This window comes from Cinclus cinclus, chromosome 23, assembly GCF_963662255.1.
Source record: "Cinclus cinclus chromosome 23, bCinCin1.1, whole genome shotgun sequence".
NCBI lineage: Eukaryota > Metazoa > Chordata > Aves > Passeriformes > Cinclidae > Cinclus > Cinclus cinclus.
The window spans coordinates 6,766,544-6,790,312 of NC_085068.1; the positions used below are offsets into that span (position 1 = coordinate 6,766,544).

At 44.3% G+C, this 23,769-nt stretch overlaps 1 protein-coding gene across 6 annotated transcripts; it reads left to right on the forward strand.

Annotated features, from left to right (window-relative positions):
• The first annotated feature begins 354 nt into the window (after window positions 1-354).
• NADK (NAD kinase) lies at window positions 355-22,961 on the forward strand. Of its 6 annotated transcripts, none has more exons than XR_009933918.1 (13): window positions 355-667; window positions 3,528-3,635; window positions 10,215-10,428; window positions 13,334-13,417; window positions 15,789-15,918; window positions 16,380-16,488; window positions 16,748-16,833; window positions 17,102-17,204; window positions 17,991-18,142; window positions 18,664-18,763; window positions 19,636-19,793; window positions 20,918-21,668; window positions 22,225-22,357. XR_009933918.1 is itself a non-coding variant. In XM_062507746.1 (13 exons), exons 3-13 carry the CDS (start codon window positions 10,256-10,258, stop codon window positions 22,370-22,372), a joined length of 1,326 nt encoding a protein of 441 aa, XP_062363730.1. In that variant the 5' UTR covers window positions 355-667; window positions 3,528-3,635; window positions 10,215-10,255; the 3' UTR covers window positions 22,373-22,961. The 6 variants fall into 6 exon arrangements, 5 of the variants coding, with proteins under 5 accessions (XP_062363730.1, XP_062363733.1, XP_062363732.1 ...); XM_062507746.1 differs by having other exon boundaries at window positions 20,918-21,000; window positions 22,225-22,961; XM_062507749.1 differs by having other exon boundaries at window positions 16,383-16,488; window positions 20,918-21,000; window positions 22,225-22,961.
• The last annotated feature ends 808 nt before the right edge of the window (window positions 22,962-23,769 follow it).

A 23,769-nucleotide genomic window follows, 5' to 3' on the forward strand; every position in this document is an offset into this window, starting at 1 on the left:
TGGTGGGAGCAGCATTACTGAGCTCAGGGGAAAAGTTCATATTTGGTGTTTAAAACCTTCTGAGCTTGATTAAAACCTTCTGAGCTTAATTAAAACGCTCGGTGAAGAGCTTTTGCTGATGGCAGAAGCAGCAGAGGGCACTGCTGCTGTTCTTACAGCAGCTCTCCCCTGGGTTCCAGGCGTTCAGAGAAGCACAGAACAGGCTCGGTGGGAAGGGGGAGCATCGAGTCCAACTCCTGGCTCTGCACAGGACACCCCAAGGAGTGCCCAGCTCTGGGTGGGGTTTGGAGCAAGGTTTAGGGGTGTGATAAGCAGCGACTGCTCCTTCTGCCCCAGACCCAGAGTGTCCCTGCCCTGGGGCCAGAGGAGTGACAAGTCCCCGTGACCCTGTGTGTGCCATGGCTTGAGCATCTCTGCCCAGCCCTGAGGGGTGACTGCAGCTGGATGTGACAGGGATAAACCCGAGCCTGAGGAATGTGTGTCCTCCTCAGGGATCCTCCAGTCCTGTTTTGCTGTTGCTGGGAGTTGGTCAGTCACAGATTTGTAAACATGACCTTGCTGACCTGGTTGTTGAGCATTTTCTTTCACAACAGGTGGATGCTCAGGGACGAAACAGGAAGGGCAAGCAGGATTCAGGATGAGCCTCGATGTCTGGGAATCTCTGATGGTGAGTGGGGAGCACTGCCAGCACTGGGAATGATGGAGAGTTTGTTCTCCAGCAGTACAGGGAGAAATTGGAAATTGCAGGAAACGAGAAGGTGTCTGCCGGGTTCAGAAAAAGCACAGCTTTTAAGGAAGAGGTAGTTAAAGAAAGGGCAATGAGGTGGAGGCAGGTCTGCTAGGAGAGGGCAATGTGCACAGATGTTATTTTGGATGTTCCTTGGGTGATTTTTTGCATTTAAAAAAAATGTCTGCCTGGCCACAGAATTAGGAACATCATCTGTGAATGGAGAGGGGAGGTAAATGAGTGTCTGAGTGAAGCAAGTTAGTAACCATGAGAACAAACCAGTTCTACCAGAACAGACTGGTGTTTTCTTTCTGGTATTTCTTCTAATAAAATGTTTTGGGGAAAGGAGAGGCTTCACTGGGGGCCACAGTTACTCTCAGCCTTCTGTCTGAGGCAGCAGGACCAGTAATTTTAACCAGGCTATTGTAAATGCAGGTGCAGAGCTCCTGAGTGTGTCATTCTTTCATCTGAAAAATTACCCTCCTCTTTTCTATGAAGAAAAAGGATCATTTAACTACAGTGCAGGATGTTCTTTTAATATGGGGTATCGGAGAAGTACATTTCCTTTTGTGCAGAGGCAAAGGATATCTGCATCACCTTTCTGAGAATTAGAACAAAGGGGAGGGTTTTCAAATGCATCTGTGATCTGAGCATCTGCAAAATACAAGGGAGTTGAATACATGAAAAGAAGAAGTTAATAATGCTGGGCTATAGAGAATTCTGATGCAAATGAAGCAGAAGTTGGCAGAGACCAGTCTCTTTTCATTTCTGTTTTTGACAGTCACAAGAGTGTGATATAAGGCTCATATTCAGAATGAATCCTACCTTGTGCTGAAGCTTCTGGATTCCAGACTGATTTCCTCTACATTTGTGTTGTTCTGATTATATCAACTGTTTTGATGTTTCTGTTTTCAGAATTAGATTTAATTTTTCCCTTTGCAGAGACTTTTTCCAAGCATTAATTCTGTCTCTTCAGTCCGTGTTGTGTTGGCACTGACCTTAGTTTTACTCTTCTCTTGGTGAAAAGCTCCATCTGATCCTCACCAGCAAATTTGATTCAGGCACTTACTTTCAAAGATCTTCCATCAAGATTTCAGGTTTCTCAACAAGAAAACTAATTTTTTGTTTAAAAAAAAAAAAAGTGCCCTGGTAATACCCAGTCACTGATCAGAATTGTCTCTTTTGCTATCAGGTAATTCCCAGGGCAGCACAGACCTGAAGGTCAAAGTAATGAAGAGCCTCAGTTACAAGAGGATGAGAAGCTTTTTAATCCCTGGACTGTTTTGTGGGGGGTTTAACCAGTGTTTAATACAAAGGTGGAGTGTTTGATAAGCCAACAGCTGCAATGGAGCAGAGCCACACAGTGAGGTGATGTCAGTGACTTTGCTGACTGGGAACAACAAAGCTCTTGAACTTAAAACTGCAGAGCCTTAGGACTGCAAGGAAATTTTTGGTAATGACCAAGCTGCAAATTGGCTCCCTTGTGGCTCTGAGAGCAGAAATTGGTGTTAATTCCTGGTGAGATAACAAGGATCAGCCTCCCTGCTGATGGATGTGTTTGCAGTGCTCCAAGGATTCTTGTACCTACTGAGCCAGCTGGTTTGGCATAAGGTTTTGCTGTGGCAGCCTAGAAAAAAAAAGAATGAGCCCCCCACTATCTTTATTCTCTTTGGAACAAGAACATGGTATTTTATACCTGTACAGAGCCTGCAGTGATAATTCTTTCCCTTGCCAGTAACAAAAACAGGATTTGGCCATTTTGCTTTTCCTGTCACCTGTTGAGCTTGTGCCTGTTGCTATTTCAGCCCATCCCACAGCTGCCAGTGCCTGGTCACACATGATAACAAAGAGGAATCCAGTGCAGAGGAACCATCTCACTCTTGCTGTCACCCCTCAGGCTATTTTCAAAGCCTGGGCAGTTATGAAAGCTGGTGATCCAACTTCCTCCCTTCTTTCAGCAGGGTGTTTATCTTGCTCGCTCAACTTGGGTGACTTCTGGCAAGGAAAGGCCCCAATACAACCAGTCCTCTCACTATCAAGGGCCAACTGGTAGCTGGAGTGGCATTTTCAGTATCTTTGAGCAGTTTGTGGTAGTGCTGGGGTGTGTTCTGATGATAGTCCAGGTGATAGAAACAAGCCCTCTTCATTGAAATACTGAGAACTGGAGTTCTGTGAGGAATTCTGGCATCTCTCCTGTGTTCCTGCCATAAATGCTGGAAGCACTGATGGCTTGTGGGCAGGAAGCAACTGCAGTTCCCAGACCTCCCCAAAACAAAGGTGTTTTATAGAAAACAAGAGGTTTTCCCCACAGTTTCCTTCAGCCTCTCCACTCAGAATTGCAGACAATGTGGACTTTGCCAGTGTGAAAGTTTAGCCTAGTAAAGATTTAAGGTGTGATTGGCTTTACAGGGAAAACAGAATTAATTCTTCTGGGCTGCACATCTTGCTGGTAACTTGGTTTAAAATCCAGTGCTGCAGGACTGTGCTTGCAAAAGCATCTGGGAAACTGAACCAATCAGAAGCTTTTAAATTTTCCAGTTCATCAAACTGCTTTCCTAAAAAGAATTGAGGTGTGCTATGAACAAGGTCCTTCCTCAAAAGAATCACCAGTTTTCCTGGGAACAGTGAAATGGTGTGATAAGTAAAACAGTTTTTAAAAATATTTTTATTTACAAGTGGAAACCCATCCACTTCTGAATGCTTCTGGGGTGTGTGCAACGACACATTTTCTGCGTCACGAAGATTGCAGTCTTGATAAGATTGATAAAGAGGAAACAAATTGGTTTTATCTCCTTTAAAGGCAGAAAAGCACACTCCATCAGTCGCTCAGAGAGACACAGAGCACCTCCCAAACACCCCAAGCTGATTCTCAAAACTCTCTCCTCCACATCCTGCTTCGAGACAGGAGGTAAGTCCTGGCTGCATATTTTGATATTCCTCTTCATGTTAGACTTCTCCAAAATCTCTCTACTTCTCTCACCTAACTTTCCTTTTCTGGCTGTCAGCAGCTCTCAGTCCAACCCTGGCACTGTCAGAGATGATCTGGGGATGGAGTTTGGGTACCAGGCCGACATTCCCAATCTCTCATCTCAGATGTATTAACCTTTATGCAAGTCAATTAATGTAGTTCAGCCTCAAAATTGGGACAATGATATTTATGTAATGATTGGAGGAGTTGGTAATCAACCTGAATAATGAAAAACATTTCCCTGTCTTTGTGTCAGTGTGTGTGACCATTGGGAAATAATTTACTTGTCATATTCACGTGCCACCATCTCCATCAGAATTCAGGCTTTGTGGTACCTTTTTACTTCTCGTGATCCCTTAGGAATTCTGAGTCATCAGAGGCTGTTTGAAATTAAGGTTGAGAGGTAAGAACTATGTTCTTCAGCCATGCTAGATGTTAATAGACACAATTTGCTAATTGCTTCCTGCTCAGTGGAAATGCCTTCTGCTGGAGGTAGGTTTGGAGTGTAGGTGGAAGCTGAACAGAGCTTCTGTACCAGGCACATCTGTGCAAGTTGTCAAACAACAGCATTTTTGTGAAATTACCTTTTTTGTACTGATAGCCCCAGTAGGAAAAAAAAAACAAAAACAAACAAAAAAAAACCCCAACAAAACACCAGAATGTTTTTTATGCTCATTTCTCAAGTTCCTGCCAACATTTCTCTTTGTTTTCTTCTCTGGGAGAAAAGAAGCACAACCTGGATTAGCGTTCTGAGCTACAGTGTTCTGCTCATGGTGTCAGGGAGGAGATGTTTAAAAGGTACCTAAATTTCTGTTTCTCCTGTCACTGCAATCTGTGGAGGGAAGAGCTGTCACAGCCTGGGACACTCATCCCAACGCCCAAGCAGAGCTCCCAAGGTCGCTGCTGAACTTGCCCAGCTCAGAGCTGCTGTTTTAACTGCAGCTCTTTTATAAATAGGACAGGCTCAGCTGCTTAGCAGTCTTATCTCCACCAATTACCAGGGATAAGAGCTCCTCGTGCTGCAGAGTTCAGGCCTCTTACAAAATGTTGAGCAACCACAGGGAAGTCACTGTGCTGTGGGAAGAACAACCTGCCACTTGAAGTGTTTATTTTTCAGCAGCCAATGTAAATTGTCATGGCTGTAGTGGGGATTTATCACTTTCACCCTGGTGAATTTGGAAAAGTCCATCCCAAGAGCCAGCCTTGGTCAGTGAGTGGTGGCTGGCAGAGCTTCCATGTCTGAGCATCTCTCCTGGGATGGTTTTTCACTTCAGGTTTCAGGGCAATGCTTTAACTCCCTAAAGCTGAATTCCTGCCTAGTGTCATGTTCTGGTGTCCCTTTACACTTTGAGAATCCCTTTCAGCACATTAAAGACATTTGAGGCTCTGAGATATCATTAACCCCATAGAGCTGTGTATTGTTGCCTTAATTCCTTGTACATTGACCTCTGGAATGAAGGACTAGTGAGAAATTTTGGCTCAAAATTGTGTACTGTCAAGAGTGGTGTAACATGGGCAATGGTATTTTCCCACATCTAGCAACTGCTTCCTCTTTTTCAAGTTTGTTTCAGCCTTTACTGACCATCAGTTATTTACAGCTCCCTGGTTCCCCAAAAACAAATTACTACATAAAGGAAGAAGAAAGAAAACCTCCCCAAATGCCACATTCTCAGATGGTGCAACTTGCTCTTACTGTTCATCCTGGTGTGATTTATCCAGAGAGCTTCATGCATGAGTGTGACCTCTTTAAAGTAGAAGATGCAATTTTGAAATTGTAAAACCTGATAGGTTTGGTAACTGAAGAACTGTCTTCTTGCTGACATCCATCCAAGGGCTTTATCCTACCTCTGCTGAAGTAGTGACAAAGCTTCTGATTATTTTGAGGTACCAAAACATTTTGGGTTTTTTCAGACTGGAAAACATTTTTTTTTCCATTTCACCACTTTGTCTGTATTTGAGATGGAGTGATTCCCACAAAGTGGTGTGGGCTGGCAAAGAGCTTTGTGTCAGAAAGGGCATTTACCTGATGATGAAAGGCCAGATTAAGGTAAAAGTTTGTGACAGGTATTATAGGGGAGATGTGAGCAGGGAAGCTGTCCAGCAGCCACACCCTTGGCAAAAGGTCGTGGTGTGATCTGGACTGCAAAAGGCAGATGGAGATGAGGGGATGGTGCAGTTTGTGTGTGACCTGAGAGGGCACGGTGGAGGTGAGATGGCTGGGGACGTGGGAGATGGGGAAGCTGGAGGGATGGGATGGCTGGAGAGTGGGAAATGGGGTGGTAGGAGATGTGGGATGGTGGAGGTGGAGTGGTTGTGAGGATGGGTTGGTGGACGTGGGAGATGGCGTGGTGAGAGATAAGATAGTTGTAAGGGTGGGATGGTGGGAGATGGGATGTTTGGAGGGTTGAGATGGTTGAAGGTAGGAAATGTGGGATTGCTGCAGGGGTGGGATGCTAAGATGGCTGGAGGTGTGAGACGCTGGAATTTGGAGGTGTGATGGTTCGAGGGGTGAGGGATTTGGAGGTGTGATGGTCCGGGGGTGTGGGATGCTGGAATTTGGAGGTGTGATGGTCCGGGGGTGTGGGGCGGTTGGGGGTGTGGGATGCTGGAATTTGGAGGTGTGATGGTCCGGGATGTGGGGCGGTTGGGGGTGTGGGATGCTGGAATTTGGAGGTGTGATGGTCCGGGGGTGAGGGATGCTGGAATTTGGAGGTGTGATGGTCCGGGGGTGTGGGGCGGTTGGGGGTGTGGGATGCTGGAATTTGGAGGTGTGATGGTCCGGGGTGATCTGAGGGGTGCGAGCCGGCCGAACGTATCCGATGCCGCCGTCCCCCAGTGGCACCTCTAACACGCGTATAACGCCACGCCGTGCCGGCCGCTCAGGCAGCCGATACACACTCACAGCCCACCCAGCTCCCCCGCGCCGTACCCGTGGTTAATTAGCGCTAATTAGCGTTAATTACCCCGCGGGCCGGAGGCGGCCCCGCGCAGCCGCACCGCCCGCACCTGCGCGCGGGCCCGCGGCCGATCCGCGCCTGCGCGGGGGCGCGGGGAGGGGACGATGGAGGCGCGCAGGGCCCGCCGGCCCCGGGCCCCTCACAGCGCCCCTCGCAGCGCCCGGCACCGCCAGCACCGCCGCGGGGCCCGGCCCTGAGCCACGCCGTGAGTCGGGGCGCCGGGGGAGCCGGGCCGGGCGGCTCTGAGGAGGGAGCGGTGCGGGTGTCCCCGGTACGCGTGTCCCCGCGGTGCGTGTCCCTCTGTCCCCGCTCAGGCCGCTGTCCCAGGTGGCCGCGCTCCCGTATCCCGGTCGCCCCGAGGCCGGCTGACACTTCCCGCAGGGATGGACGCCGGGCCGGACCCGCTGTTTGCCCACCGAGGGTCCGACCCTGGGTTTGCCCCGTTCGTGTTGGGGTTCTGGAGAGAAAGGGTTAACGAATGGACTTGTTTTTGCCTGGCCTTGGGCACGTGATGGTCGTACTGCCCGGTTTTTGGTGGAAATAGCATTTGGGTGTGTAATCAAAACCTAAAATTGTGACTTGCTGGGTTTTAATAGGGGTTTTGGTTTTCTGCAGACGCGCTGGAATATGAAGTTCTAAACTAAACCAAGCTTTGGTTGACTGACGGAGTTGTTTCTTCTTGTTTGTGTGTGGGAGAGGGCGTTTAGTGCCTTCGGGGTGGAGTCATAGGCATGTAACCTCTGCTGCAGTGTTTTATTCAGCAAAATACAACAAAAGAAAGCTCCACAGGGCAGAGTGATCAAGCACACAGTGCTCTGTAGCAATGGGACAAGAGGTACACTTTTGGATAGAACATTGTCCTTTTATGCCCTAAGAGAAAGTCGATAATAAAGAACAAAATGAGTTTTGAATTAATGATATAATCCCTAAGAAATCAGTATAAATGCTGCAGCCTTGGAGGAGAGCTAAAGCACTGTGAGGGCTTTGTCAGGATGGACCCTGCAGTAATCCTTTAACCAGGATGATTTAGGGCAGCCACTTAACAGGAAAAGTTTGTTACGAAAGAACAGCTTACAAGCATGGTCGTTATAAAATGAAAATAAATCCCTTGGTGATTTTCAGCCTTGCAGCTCCTTTGGGGGATGTCATGGGGTTGTATAAAGATGGTTTGATGATACTCTTGGGAAATTCTGGCTCAGAGAAACATTCAGTGAAATTAAAATTCGGAAAGTACAATAAACCTGGAGTTGGATACATGTGAGAAGTGATTCACTTGGCTGCTGTCACATAATTATTGCTAAAAGTTGGCATGTGCTTAGTTGTCCGTCATTCTGCAGTGATGGACATTTAAATACTTGTTTTTCTTGTGTTGTTTTTATTTTGGACGTGATTTAAAACAGCAGCCCTTTCATTAGTTTGTTACCATGTGCTTAAAAGTTTTTTGGATCCAATCCTGGAAGCTGTTCAGTGGCAGTTTTGTCTTGTGTCAAGTCTGCTTATTCAATAAAGGTCTTGTGAGGGAATGTTAATTAAACAGTACATGGTGTAAGCTGTAGTTAAAACATCCTGAATTGGAAAGTATTACATGGAGGCAATATGGAGTTCTTAGGCTGTATTTAGTATGTCTGTACACTTCTTACTTCCAGTTTTGTGCTAATCTGATTTTCTTTACTGTCAGCATCTGTCAGCATTCTTCAGTCAAAGTCACATGGAAACACATGATGCTTATTACATAAATTATTGTTCTCTGCCTCCCTTGCTCAACTAATGGGCACAAAATTTATATATCAGCTCAAATTGTCTAAAAACAGAGGTACGTTTTTGCCAATCTTAGCTGGACAAAAATTGCAAGTCTGTTGCAATGGCTATTTCCCAAGCTGTGGTCACAGGTGAAATGAGAAATGAGTGGCCCCCAGTTAAACATTGATACCTTTCAAGGGCAAGATGCTATAAATCATTAATGGCTGGCAGTAATTACACCTCTTTGTAATGATGCTCTCCTCGGGTAAGCCTAAACTACAGTAGGAGCAAAAGCACTTTCTAATTTGATTAGGTGGTGGTGCTGTCTAATTTAGTAATGAGTCTAAAATTACAGCTGCATTTTGTCATTTTGTTGATGGTTTTGCTGTCTGCAAGTTGGGGTTCTGGTGAAATTATGGGGTTTGCCATTCTCTGGGGACTTTCCCCCCAGATGTCCTCGTGTGATGATTTCCCAGAGCCACAGTCCATTTTAATGGCTGCACCAGTGTTTAGTTCCTCTCTCTGCAGGATGAGGTGGGAATTTCATCCAGAGCTATGAAACAGTTGGAAAAAGCATCTGCAGATTTTTACTGAACCATCTTTTTCCCCCTGTGTTGGAATCAACTGACTTGAGGAATGTGCTGTTCCTCTGGGCTGCTCTCACATGGTTACTATTTGTTTATGGTTTAGTGTTTGCTCATACACTGAAAGTTGGTTTCTGTTTTTATTCCGATAAGACTTCTTCTCTACTTGCTTCAAGTAATGATGACAACTTGCCCACAAGATCTCTAGATTGTGGTTATTTCAAGTTTGGGTTGTTTTTTTGGGTTTTTTTTCCCCCTTTAGCTTCTGCAAAGCCGTGCTCTAACCAGCTGTTTATCTTTCATTTGTGCTGGTTATTCGTGGAACTGAAATACTGCACATTCGTCCTTATTTTGTCCTGTTTGTTTTGGACCATCTCCCCAGTTTGTCAAAAATGAGTTAAGGACTTAGGTATTGTCCTCCAGCTTGTTTTTGTCTCTCTTCAGCTTGGCATGAACCTCTTTCTTTTTCAAAAGCTGAGGCTTATTAAGGTTATTTCTGTTGCATTAATTGACAGGGTTTGTGGTTTTTACTCTTAAGAGTATTCTGTTTTATCTGTGCAATATATGTATCACCTTATAGGAGACTTTATCGTTTTTCCTGAGCCTTGATTCCTTGGCACATATTTAAAGCTTTTCTTTCTTTTCAATATCTAAGAGAAATTAATTTTATCTGTTGTGTAACTGAAAACACGAATCTGTGCTGGTCTTGAACTTTGCACTGAGTCTCTTCTCAGTCTGGGAACACACTGGTCATTTTTAATTCCAGGAACTCCTGATTACTTTGAAGACCTTCCCAGATTCTTTGGAGAGGTGTTTATTAGTGTGTGTGAACTCCGTGTTTAGTGTGTCATGCTCCTCTAGTTTTTCTTGCAGGGACTTTGAAGTGCTTTAATTGCTGAAAAACAATTACAAAAACCACTGTGGGGGCTCTGAAAACTCCACCTTGGTCAGCAGTGCTGACCACAGAGCAGGAGCTGCAGAAAGCAGGGAAATGGCTCAAAGCACTGGCTCATCTCAGCAGCAACGCTCGTCTTCTGGACAATTCCAGGAGTTTCTTGATGTTAAGCATAACTCCAGTAATGTTTTGATGTTCAGCATGTTATCTACTGAGAGAAGAGGGATTGTGTTAGCAAAGCTTCAGTTTTTCTTTGAGCTGGATGAAACCATAACTTGAATTTAAAGGACAGCTCCGTTACCTTGGCGAATACTGAGATTTCACCTCTCCCTCTCCACTGCAGGGATTGAATTTCTCTCTGGCTGAGGTTCCTTCAGCTCCAGCATGGAGATGAGTCGGGAGAAGCTGTGTGCCAGCAAGGCTGATGGGAGCTCAGACTCTGCCTACCACTGCTCGGCGTGTCACGACGATGAGGAGTGGGGCAGCACGAGCCGGGGGCGAGCCAAGTCACGGAGTTTGTCAGCTTCACCAGCCCTTGGAAGCACCAAAGAATTCAGGTGAGGCCCCTGCATCTTGCCCTTGTTGCTAAAATATATGAGGTTAACTAGATTTTAATAATTATTTTTTTAATATGGCCACGAGGGATTCTTAAAATGCTCCTCGGAAGGTTCAAAATGAAGAGGGGGAGTTGAAGGTGGGGTGTTGAATAAAAGCAGACTCAGAATCAAAGTTTCATGGCTTGTCAGAACAGGTGTCTGCAGAGCTCACAGTCTCACAAAAAATAATCAGTCAACAGTAGAGACAATTCTTCAGACTTGTACAAAAGCTCAAACCAGAGCTTCATTGCTGTGTGTTAACCTGTGTGTTAGGTTACGTGTGAGGCAGCAAAAAGTAAGTTTGTGTTTTCAGACTGTTTCAGAGCAGTGAGAAACACCAGTTCTTTTTTTGGAGCCAAATTTCTGATCTCATTGCAAGGCTCCTGTCATGTGGACAGGGTGGGTGGAACTTCTGATGTGGTGATCTTTGGACCCACTGTAAATATTGAACAGCGGGCAGGGGCAGCACCGTGTCTTGATCTTGTGGGAGGCACAGCAGGACTTCTTGCTTGTGCTGTGACTGTCCCTAAAGCATGGGCAGAGCCACGAGGGAGCAGCTCAGCAGATGGAATTTCTGTTCAGGGCTCCTGCTTTGCTGGTAGGAATGTTCTTGGGAGGCAAGAGCGCACACGGGTGAGGCTGGAGAGCAGAGGGGGCGGCTTTGCGGTGAAGGGAGGCAAACTAAAAGCCTTGAAAGGTCAGGAAAAGAGCTGCTCTGTGTTTTGTAGTTCAGTGTATTTGATGCTTCTGGGAAGTGTTTTCTGAGGGCTGTGCTCTGTTGTAACTCTGGTCATGTGTGTATGGTCAATATGTAAGACTTGATATTTAAGTTGTGCTGTAAAGCTGGTGGTTTTCCCTTCTCTACTCAAACCTTTCAGTCAATCTGCATGGAAGACCATGTGGTCTAAATTTTTGTGCATCATTTTCTAGCTAAACAGCTGCTTTTTCAGCCAGAGGTCCGTTGTGGGTTTGAATCAAGATAATTGCTTCCCAGATTTTTCCTTCATTAGGATGCTCTGCAGTCATTCACTGGCTGTCTTCACTTCAGAGCTGAATTATCTCATGGCATTTTGCAGGCTGTCAGGAAGTGCTGCTCTCAGGCTTCCTCTGTGGTGTTCAGCTCCAGGTAGCTGCCCAGCTGCTGGGAACTGATAAGTAGATTTCCCTCAAAGATGTCTAATTTCCAGGGCATTTCTTCTCATTCTTAGCAAAGACAGCCTGACTTTGAATGACTTGAAATTCTCTTCACTCGAGTGTTTTATTGAGCACCAATAAAACCAAGTGAAATCTCAGGGAAAATTTACACCAGTTAATAATCAGGGTTCACAGAGGGAAATTCTGTAATATCATGAAGGTCAGACATGGATATTTAATGCCTCACGTGGGAACAGAATTTGACCAATTGTTGGGAGTGGCATCAAATAATGACCTGTGTTGGGAGAAGGCAAAAATTACAGTTACCTGGAAAAGCTGGAGTGGAGCAAGAAGTGGGAGGTGATGCTGCCAGGCTGTTATTTAACCATCCTAATGCCAAAGGTAATTGTTCACAAGTAGATAGAGACTTATCATTCCTTTGCCCATATTGACACACACATTAATCTCTTGTTATATCAGTCCTTGCTCATTTTTCTATTTTAATATAAATAAGGTAAACTTTATAAAGCACTTAGTAATGTTCTTATCTGACTTGGTCAGTCATGCCTGGATTTACAGATGCAAAAGAAATTCTTCTGCTTTTGTTATTGCAATTCAGATCTTAGACTGGCATATTTTATTGGGCAAGCGACAAATACGATGTTACTGTTGTTCCTTAATTATGTATTTAACCTGTTTTGATTTTTATTAGATTTCTGAGGGGTTTTTTAGCTCTAAGAGTGAGCCATCAGGCTGGTCTGAGCTACTTTGTAACACACAGTAGAAGGCACTGCAGTGATGATTGTTACAAGCAAGATGTGATTGAATTAAGCCCAGGAAAGAAATGTTTCCCCTTTCTTTATAATGGAATAATTCTAATAGCAGTCACAATGTTTCAACAGCTCCATGACTTGAGGAAGTTTGGCTCCCAGTTGCTGCTTTGCTGGAGGAGTTTGGCAGGGAGGTGAGGCAGAAGAGTCCTGACTTTCTCCAGATAATCTCATCCTAGAGCCAGGAATAACTGTGTGTCCTGATGGGATTCAGTTTTGAGGATAAATGACACCTCAGAGTCCCTGTTTATTTAAAGACAAAGATTTTATTAGACGAATAAATGTGGAGAAATGGTAATTTTTTTTCAGTCTGTTCAGAATTGCGGCCTAATACTGCAGATACAAATCTCCATGTGCCTTAGAGTTGAAGAATTTGTTAGATTAATTTATTAAGGGTATTTAAATGACTAAAACACACATCACTGTGACTTGACCATGCCAAAAACATCTGAAGGTGTTGGGGAGCTCCTTGTCAAGTCACACACTGGAAAACCCAATTTCCCCAAATTCCCAAAAACCCAGTGGACATTACTGCCCTCAGAGAGGGGAAGAGCTCTCACCGAGCTGTTTTAGCTGTGTTTATACCAGATTCAGTCATTCTAAAAGGTGTGCTTTTAGATAGGTTGTGTAGTGCTTTGAGAGACACGGAATAAAAGTGTTATTCCTGTGATGCAGCAGTGAAACTGGTGTCACTTGGGAACTGCTGCAGCCACTGGAAATGTGAGAGCTAATCTGTAAAACTGCCCTCCCTGGGCAGCACTCACGTAGGTTTAAGAAATGCACTTTGCCCTGTATTGCTTTTATACAGCTGGGTCAAAGAAGGCTTTGGTGTTTGAGCAGCCAGACAGAGCCAGTTTGCCACCACCTCTCTCTTACTCACTGATTATCTTCTCTGCCTTCAGGAGAACACGCTCCCTGCATGGACCATGCCCAGTGACCACGTTTGGACCAAAGGCCTGCATGCTGCAGAATCCTAAAACGATTATGTGAGTACTCATCCCAGCAGTGGCACTGTGCTCCTTCTGTGGCAAAGAAAACCACTTTGCTTTTCTACTGATTCCACTTTTTGCACCCTCTAATCAGCGCTGTTTGTATTTTACCTGATATTTAGAGGTTTTCATATTGCTTGATTACCATCCTGGGGTCAGGTTTGCCAAGTTGACGTGGCCTGCAGTCCATAGTTTGGTGTCTAAAATGGCAACTCTCGTATTTCCAACTCAATAAAAATTCTTCTGGGCACCACAAGGGGAGGAACTGTGTGATGTGAAAGCTGAGGGAGGCCTTCTTCCTCCCTTGGTGATGATGTCTGAATCTGTGCTTTCAGTTTTTGTGTTTGGTCTCTGGCACTTTCAGTTAAAGCAAGTTTGCTTTTGGACTGTTGATAAATGTGGAGGTAGGGGCAGATTTCTACTTAGTGGGAAAAAAATAAACATTTTAATTTTGTAGGTTGTGTGGCTTAAAGTGTTGCTTTCTGCACCAGGTGTTATATACTTAATAAATGGAGTCTTGACTTGGGCAGGAGGAATTCTAGGGTTTAACCAAGGAAGTGGTCCCTATTTTTGGGGGGCCCTGGCACAGAGAAGCTGTGGCTGCCCCACTTGGAAGTGTCCAAGACCAGGTTGGATGTGGCCTGGAGCCACCTGAGATGGTGGAAGGTGAGACTGGATGGGCTTTAAGGCCCTTCCAACACAAACCGTTCCGTGATTTTTACCCCTTTAAAAAAGTTTTATTTAATTGTTCTTCCAGTTAGCTCTAAGATATTGCAGTCAATATTTATTTGCCTAAATGTCTACCTCTGTAGACTGTAACCTTCCTGCTGATATCCAACCATTTTCTGGGAAAGTGTAACACCAGTCCCTCCCTTTGGCAACTCAGAGCTTCCTCATTCTCCCCTGCTGCTGTAAAGAGCCCTGGGGTGCTGCAGAGCAGCTGAAAGCCAGCCGAGATTGTATTTAGCCACCTGACCCGGGGAATTGCTCCTCCCAGGGGCTGGCCTGGACCACGGATATAAGGACAGGGACAGGATTGTGCCAGGGAAAATCTTGGCCAGGCAGGGCAGGGAGCAGAGCTGCCCCCAGGCTGCTGAAGGCAAGGACTGTTTGAAAAGCAAATTGTAAATTACTTTTACTACACACCAGCTTTTGTGGGTTTTAAAAACAAGCAAAACCTTGTTGGTGTTTTTTCCCCTCTGCCGTGGGTATTTTATTAAATTCTCCTCACTGGAGGAATTGTTTTTAACAGAAAATTGTAGTTTTTATGTGCAGGCTGAAGTTAGGGAAGGTTGGATGTCTCTTTCAATACAACCAGCAGCTTTAGAAGTTGCAAACCTGCTTTTTGATGAGCAGATGAATTGAATGAATGAATACTCAGTGAAAAAAGGATCAGGAGCTTGTGCTCTTGAGGGAAGGGGAAATCAAATACCTGTTTATTTTTCTTGAAATGGGGTTTTCTTTATGAAACTTTGCCTCGAAGATCTGGAATGCAAGTTTTACAAAGGATTTTTTTGTAAAGCCTCAACTTTTTATCAGAACTGACTGAAATCTTCAATGGAAGAAGAAGATTCAGGGAAAAATGTATTCTTCTGAGGTTGCAGTTATTAATAAGTGATAAAAGCCTCAGCCTTTTATTTTATTTGGAGCTGTTGCATTTGCCTGAGCACTGGAAAGAAACATGAAGATCTTAAAGCAAGTTGTGAATAACTTTTCATTCAGTAGAACTGCATGGAATTGGTGAGTACAGCTGAAACAGGCAGAGTGGCTTTTGTTTGAATGAAATTGGTGCTAGTTCTGGGTTTATTCAGTGCTGCAATGCCTAGTTCTTGTCAGCATTATTGATATTAGAACCCTGCATTAAGCTTTAGTTTCTGCTGTGTTCGTATCTCTAATGTGAGCACTGAAATAAAATTAATTTTAAATTTACGTTAAGCTGTTTGACTTAGAGTATTGCATGGGGAAAAAATTTGTTATGACTTTTCCAGATCCATCTAATTGAATGTTTCTCCTTTTGAGTCAGCACTAAACCAAGAAGAAAGCAGCACTGTGGTGTCAGTCAGTTGAGGAACTTGATCTGAGAGTTTTTGTGGTGTTTCTGTTTAGGTCCCTGTTGGCCCAGGTCATTCACAGGGCAGCAGAGACCAGAATTATTGATTCTGGGTTATCACCTGCACATAGCAAAGCACAGAAACATCACTGCAATGTGAATTATTGCCTTAGAAACATCACTGCAATGTGAATTTCTGCCTTTCCCTACCTGGTGTGTAGTGCTGTGTGTTCTCCACTCTGGAGGATGTATTTTTACCAGGTCACAAAGGTGTCAGACCAAAATGTGGTGATGTTTGGGGTTTGTTTTGTCCCCCAGGCACATTCAGGATCCAGCAAGCCAGCGGTTGACATGGAACAAACCTCCCAAGAGTGTCCTTGTGATTAAGAAGATCCGTGATGCCAGTCTGCTGCAGCCCTTCAAAGAGCTCTGTGTGTACCTCACTGAGGTGAGAAAATAGAAATTACACATCAACTCTCTCCAGTTGCTGATTCTGGGTAGAATTTGTGCAAAGAAATCTTTATACCCACTGCCACTGGCTGTCTTAAAACTTGTTACAGAAGTTAATATCAGTATGAAGCTTAAAACAAAAACTCTTAAAGTAAAAACTTCCATTCTGTTTGCAGTTCTAAATTACAGGCATGGGATATAAAAAGCTTAAACCTTTAAGCCTTGAGCAAACACAGCAACGTTGCTGTATCATGTAATCTATATGCCAAGCTTTAATTTATTTAATGATCTATGCATGCTGCAAAATTCTCATTAGCATCAGACCACACATTAAGAACACCCAGCAGGTGCAGACACTACTGTAAATATTATTTATGTGTCTTAAATTAGTGGAAATTATGGAGAGAGTCCAGTATGTTGCTAGGAGGTCCCTCACAAGCTTGTTTTCTGTGTCTTCAGGAGAACAATATGATAGTGTATGTAGAAAAAAAAGTATTGGAAGACCCTGCTATAGCTAATGATGAGCATTTTGGACCAGTGAAGAAGAAATTTTGCACCTTTAGAGAAGGTATGGAAATGATTTCTTGAAAGGACAGTTGGAGAGTATTTTTTTTGTCTTGGTGTTTCCTTAGTTATTGGGTCGAATTTATAAAACTTTTGTCTTTTGCAGACAGTTGTTGTTACATCTTAGTTGTGCTTTTTTATATATTTGTGAGGGAATGTTTGCATGCTGCCAATTGTAATTTTTCTTCCTTTTTTTTTTTGTTAGGAAATTAAGATTGTGGATAGAATTTAATTCAAAACTTTTTATTCAATGTTGCTCCTAGACTATGATGATATCTCCAATCAGATAGACTTTATCATATGCCTGGGAGGAGATGGGACCTTACTTTATGCTTCTTCACTTTTCCAGGTTGGTTCTGATAGGAAATAGACCCATCAACTTTTTCTTTTGGAAGTATTTAAAAGTGCTTTTTTTTCCCCCCCTTTGTTGCTGAATTCAGCATTTGTCTTTTATTCATCATTTCCTCTGTTTTACCTTGTGAAAAGAATGTCAAATGTGTTGTATTTTATTAAGCACAGTTGAAAGTTTCATCCATAGTCACAGTATTTACAGGCAAATAGTTGAAGTATGGATTGCTTTGACTGAGTAGCTTTAAAACTGTTTTCTTTATTGATAGGGTAGTGTACCTCCAGTTATGGCTTTTCATCTGGGATCCCTTGGATTTCTTACTCCATTTAATTTTGAGAATTTTCAGTCCCAAGTCACTCAGGTTATAGAAGGTAAATTTAAGGGGACAAGGTGTGGTGTTTGTTTGTTACTTTTTCTTAATCAACTTTTTTAGGTTGGCCCTTAAGATTTGAAGCTTGAGAAATGTATTTAAAATTAAGAGAAACCTTAAATTACCAGAAATGTAGCTTAAATTTGCATTGTATTTACCCATGCAGTACTGCTCTCTGTACTGCTCTGTAAAGGAAAAAGGCTAAGAAATAACTTTATGGAGTAAATAAGTGGAAGATAATGTAGAATTTATGTTAAATGGCAACTAAACATAGAAATAAAGTGCAGTGTTTACTGAGAAGTCATACAAATAAAATATTAGAAGAGATAAATTCTTTGTTTCTTAAATATGAGGTTATTTGAATTGCATCCAAAGTAGATTCCTGAAAAGATGTATGAAATTCTCACTAGAATGTTATCTTTTAATACCTGTTTCTAATGCTTTAATTTTCTTTAAGCTTAGCTTTTGTCTTACTGAAGATCACATGAGCCCAGCAGTGTTTTCCCATTTTAATAACGTTTATATAAAATTTAAATTTTCTTTTTACATAATGAGAAAAGTGGGAAGGGACTGGCTTGAAATTTGACTTTGATTTTTTGCTCATTGCTACTAAAAATCAGTTTTGAGCTTCAGCCAAATGTAGGCAATTATGTTGTGAATGAAACTGGGAATGTTGAAAGCTCAGGAATAGATGGATGCCATTTCATAGAGTCTGTTAGTCATTGCTGGGGTTATTTGCTGTGCCAGCAGCTCATTTTTGTGTGTTTTCCCTGTGTTTCCCCTCCAGGCAATGCAGCCCTTGTTCTCAGGAGCAGGCTCAAGGTGAAGGTGGTGAAGGAGCACAGGGAAAAAACCCCAGTGCGGAATGGGATAGAGGAAAACGGAGTGGTGCCTGCAAACCTGGAGAAAGAAGGGGGCAAGCAAATTATGCAATATCAGGTCAGAGGGCAAAACAAGCCAAAAGAACCAAGATACTGTTTGTAATTGGTACTTGTTTCATTTAAACTCTCCCCCAGCAGTGTGGGGCTGCTCCTTGCTGCTCCAACTCAGAGTGCTCTAAATGCTGAGGAAGTGCTGCACACATCTCCTTTGTGCAGTCTGAAGTGCTGATCTCATACTTTGCTGTAGAAATAATTTCACAGAATTGTTTAGGCTGAAGAATATCTCCAAGCTCGAGTCCAACCTTCTTTCTCTTTTGAAAACAAAGAAGTAGTTCTAAAGTCAGACACACCAGACATTTTTATAAATGAGAAGAAAAGCCCTGCACATGTTAGTGACCAGCTCCTGGGACTAATTACTAATAGCTAAAACTTCAGCTTGCACTTGCAGGTACTTTTCATTTGCAGATACTAAAGCAGCACAAATTTTTAGGAGATCTGGAAAACATGTTCTGTTTCTGACATTTATTTCATTGCCAAGGCAGCAGCAGCAGGCTGGAGTAATGTTTGGTGTCATGGCAGGTTCTCAATGAAGTTGTGGTGGATCGTGGCCCTTCCTCCTACCTGTCCAACGTGGATGTGTTTCTGGATGGACACCTGATAACCACAGTGCAAGGAGATGGTGAGTGCTGCTGCTGGGCTTTCCTGGAGGATTTTCTCTCATGGAAACAGAGCTCCACTTCACTGCTGACAGCAAACACAAATGTGCAAAGAATGGGTGTGTTCATTCCCACAGTGAAACTTTAGGTGCTGAAAGATTTTGTTTGTGGGCATGTGAGGGCAAGTAGATCTTTTTTGGGGTATTGTATTTCAGGCTAAGGGTAAGAAACAGCTGAGAAAAGATTGGCCTGGATATCTGGGATTTGCTGAAGGCAAATGATCTCAACTCATGAATGACAGAAGTTTATCTCTAAAGATCTTATCCTTAAAGAAAAAAATGAAAGTCGCTGTTACAAAATCGTGTAACCAGAGTTTGTGCAACCTCTGAAACCACGTGGCAGGGTCAGGGGGGAATTTCTCACTTTGTGCGTTGGGCTGCACTTGAGCTGTGAAATCCAAGGGGAGAGGTTCACATCCCTGGTGTGGGATGTGTTGGTGTCCCCCAGAGCAGCCCCTGGTTTCCAGAGCTGATGGCAGTGTCCTGTTTGCTGTCCCCAGGGGTGACAGTGGGATGTGTTGGTGTCCCTCAGACCAGTCCCTGGTTTCCAGAGCTGATGGCAGTGTCCTGTTTGCTGTCCCCAGGGGTGACAGTGGGATGTGTTGGTGTCCCTCAGACCAGTCCCTGGTTTCCAGAGCTGATGGCAGTGTCCTGTTTGCTGTCCCCAGGGGTGACAGTGGGATGTGTTGGTGTCCCTCAGACCAGTCCCTGGTTTCCAGAGCTGATGGCAGTGTCCTGTTTGCTGTCCCCAGGGGTGACAGTGGGATGTGTTGGTGTCCCCCAGAGCAGCCCCTGGTTTCCAGAGCTGATGGCAGTGTCCTGTTTGCTGTCCCCAGGGGTGATTGTGTCCACGCCGACCGGCAGCACCGCGTACGCCGCCGCGGCCGGAGCCTCCATGATCCACCCCAACGTCCCTGCCATCATGATCACCCCCATCTGCCCCCACTCCCTGTCCTTCAGACCCATTGTGGTTCCTGCTGGAGTGGAACTCAAGGTTGGCTTCTGTCATTTTTTTTCTCCTTGTGGATTAAAAGCTTCTGGAGTGACTTCAGGAATGTGAGGAGGGTGGGAAGTGCTGTGTGGCTCCTGCTTCCTCTCACTTGGAGCAGGATCAGAACATGTCTGGTTCAACAATGTGCCCTTCTCTAAAAGAATTTACCCACCAGTGGAACACTATACTTTCCTTACTGGACTGTAGCTCTGTAGCATTCTACAAAATAAGATTTCCTACATCTGCATTTTGGAGAACGTTCCATAATCTTGGCTAAAGTGCCTGTAAATGATCAGTGAAGGGAGTCAAAAATTCTACTTTCTTGCAGAAATACTGCAGATCTTAAGTATATACCAGTGGCATTATCTGCAGTTCAGTATTTAGCTTCTGTTAATGTTGTCCTGCAGAGAAAAGACATTTAATAGGTGAATATAAAATAGACTTGGCTAATGGGTATTTTGGACAAATACTCTTATGCAAGGAAGAGCCCCTTTCTCCTTTACTCTGTTACCAGCATGCTTAAGTGGGAAGGGAGCTGATTTGGAAGGGCTCCTAGGGATGGTAGAGGATTAGCATTGAGAAATGAGTGTGTTCTGGACTTTTTGTTCCTGTTTTACAACATAAATTCAATGTTTGTTCATGGCACTGTTCTCAGCCCACACTCTGATGTCAGTGGGTGTTACTGGCCAGTGGTTAATTCTTTTAATAGGAATGTAATCTAAATAGGAGCCAAACTTCCTAAACTTGACAGCTTTGGATTCATTATGTATTAAAATCTATTTTTCTGGGTTATCCTCATTATTTTTTCTTGAAAGAGAAGCTAAGTCAGCTCCTGTAACTGAATTAAAACATGAACTGGCTGGAACTGGAGGGTTTGTGTGGGTTATGACCTTGTACTTCTAAAAAGGAGATTTACTGCATATAGAAAAATCTATGTTTATAAACAGCAAGTAAAGGTTTGGAGCTTGAGTGGTGTTACTGCACTGCTGCCATGGACAGCTGAGGAATTCCAGTGCAACTGTGGAGTTCCAAAGACTCAGCTCTGCACTCTGAGGGAGGATGGAGGAGGTGTTTGTTCCTTGCTCTTGAGTTTTGGACCTGAAGTTCAGCTGATTCCTGTTTTTCAGATTATGCTCTCCCCAGATGCCAGGAACACGGCGTGGGTTTCATTTGATGGAAGGAAGAGGCAGGAAATATGCCATGGAGACAGGTCAAACCTTTTTTCTGATTGTATTATCTCTAAGTATAGAAAATCCTGATTCATGCAGCTCCCTCATTCTCTAACATCTGCCAAAAAGGTTTTTAGCAGTGAAGAAAGAAGCTTTTCTAAACCCTAGCACCTTCTAGAGCACAAACTGCTCTAAAAGGATTTAATTTCTAACTTGAGTTCTTTAGATCTTCCCATAAAAGCAAGTGAAATGTTCAGACTCTGTAAACATTGCATGCTTGGCAAGGAAGGTGGGCATATCTTTAGAAAACTCTGTAAATTTTAACTTCAAGATAAATCTTAGGAGTTTGTGAAAGACACAAACCAGCAGGAGCTGCCTGTGAGCATAGATGCTGGAAAACTCCGCGTGGATTTAACTGGGTTAACTGGGAGTGGTTGTGGTCACTTGTTCTGGTCTTGAGCGAGCAGAAGGATGTGAAGTCCCTCAGTTTTGTGCTCACGTTGTGGTGTGGAGGTGATTAAAGGCAGCTCTGGCAAGGAGATTGGCAGATTTGTTATTCAGGATGCCCTTTTTCCTCTTGGCCCACACAAGTTGGCATGAAGGAAAATGTACAGCTGGTGTAAGCCTCCATCCTGAGCAGGTTTTATTTCCTCTGAGCTTGGATCATCTGTAAAGGAGTTCAGGAGCCCAGTAAAGATCCAAGCACAAGGTTTGGCCCTGGGTTGCAGTCTGAAATCCTTGGGCTTGTTGCTTAAAATTGGAAAGTGAAAGGCCAGGGGGGTGTTTTGGGTTTCCTTTGCCCCTGTGTGGGGGATGCCAGAGGCTGCAGGATGCCATGGAGGGGTTCACAGAAAGTGTCCCCAGAGCTCTGCTCGTTATTTAAAGCCCAGCTGAGCCCAGCTTTAGTTGTGATCATTGAAAGCTGCTGTGGATCAGTGCTGTGCTGGGACGGGCCGGGGTTGTTCGGGTGGTTGTGCTGGGACGGGCCGGGGTTGTTCGGGTTGTTCGGGTGGTTGTGCTGGGACAGGCCGGGGTTGTTCGGGTTGTTCGGGTGGTTGTGCTGGGACGGGCCGGGGTTGTTCGGGTTGTTCGGGTTGTTGTGCTGGGACGGGCCGGGGTTGTTCGGGTGGTTGTGCTGGGACGGGCCGGGGTTGTTCGGGTGGTTGTGCTGGGACGGGCCGGGGTTGTTCGGGTTGCTGTGGTTTGACACTCTGGGGGTTGCTCAGTTGCTGCTGTCCCTGCCTGACTGCCCTGTGCTGTTGCAGTATCAGCATCACTACCTCTTGCTACCCCCTGCCCTCCATCTGCTTCCGGGACCCCGTGAGCGACTGGTTCGAGAGCTTGGCCGAGTGCCTGCACTGGAACGTCCGCAAGAAGCAGAACAACTTCGCGGTGGAGGAGGAGGAGTTCTGAGAGCCCACACCCAGCAGGGCTCCCGGCAGTGCGGTGTGGCACAGTCCCTCCCCTCTGCTTGGATTTTGGAGCTCTCGGTGCCGGCACCGCCCCGGTGGTTTAAATCCCTGGCACGCTGTGGCTGGGAAGGGTTGTGCTCCTTCCTGGCCACCGAGAACGGGGGTGGAAGGCTCTGATGATTCTAAGCCAGTGTGAATTTCCTTCCAAATGATCAGTCTGAGAGTGGATGATTCCTGATTGCTATCAAAAACCACATCTGCGGATTTGATTGTAACCTCTGACTTACCAGTTCCATGGTATGCTGAATGTAGCTACACCAGGGAAAAGTGGCAGCAGAAAAGTGGCATTAAAATCCCTTTCATTTGGTAGGTTTGTAAATCCATTTAACACTGCTAGCAACAGAAAAGGTCTGAGAAATTTTCTTTAAGAAAAAAAGAAAAAAAACTCCTCATTATTATCTTAAATACGCCCTGCCCAGAAAATACTTTCTTACTTGCAGGTGTGACACGCTGAAGAAACACCCACAAAGGATGTTTTTTATTAATAGATGGAATTAGTAATAAAAAGTATATATTTTTTATATATACAATTCTCTCTTGTGCCCATTTGAGCAGTGGCTCAGCCTTGGCTGTCAGCACTGTGGAAATACCCACAAACAGCAAGGATGAGTATTAATTATTACAGGTTTCTCTGGGTTTGTAGCTGAGCTGATTCACAGCTCTGCACTTCCTCTTGGTGAGAATCATCCATGTGTTGGTTTTTCTTACTACTTTTGTTTGATTCCCTGGGATAAATGGTAGCATTAGAGACTATCACGTTTAAAAAAGAAAATCTCAAGTGTTCAAGAAGAATCTGGACTTCAATTGCTACTGAATTCTAGTTCTACTGTTGTCCTGAAGAAAATATCCAATTCTAGATCCTGGATGCCCTCAACTTCCATGGATACCTTCCATCTCTTGGTGCTCAGTAACCCAGGATGGGATTCTGCATTTGGTGGGCTGGAGAAATGAGAGGACACATTCCCAGTGGAGTAGCAACGGTGCCTTCAGCACGCTCAAGATATTCTAATTCTCACATTTACTTTTTTTTAAGATGCTTTTGAAAGTTTCTAACTTCTCTCTGTACATATTTTATTGTATGTGCTTTTATGAAAGAACAAAAAAAAAAAAAACCACCCTGACAAAAGAATGGTTGGGGGGAAAAAGGGTTTGTACTGTACTTTAACTGCAAAATAGCAAACCCAAGGATAATGTTTACATTTATGTTCTCTGTGGTGCAGTCTCTTGATCATCTTATCCAAACTTCAGCATTTTCAAGTCTTGCTGCATCGCTCACTAAAGGAGGGGCCAGGAGCTGTTCAGTGTCAGCCTGTGGCAGAATCTTGCCAAGGATGAATT

Excerpts from the sequence above, each read along its gene's own strand:
- NADK (XM_062507746.1), top strand. The coding sequence starts at position 10,256 with ATGGAGATGAGTCGGGAGAAGCTGTGTGCCAGCAAGGCTGATGGGAGC. Across the intron at positions 18,764-19,635 it reads AACCACAGTGCAAGGAGATG|GGGTGATTGTGTCCACGCCG; the intron begins GTGAGTGCTGCT and ends TGCTGTCCCCAG. Across the intron at positions 21,001-22,224 it reads GAAATATGCCATGGAGACAG|TATCAGCATCACTACCTCTT; the intron begins GTCAAACCTTTT and ends GTGCTGTTGCAG.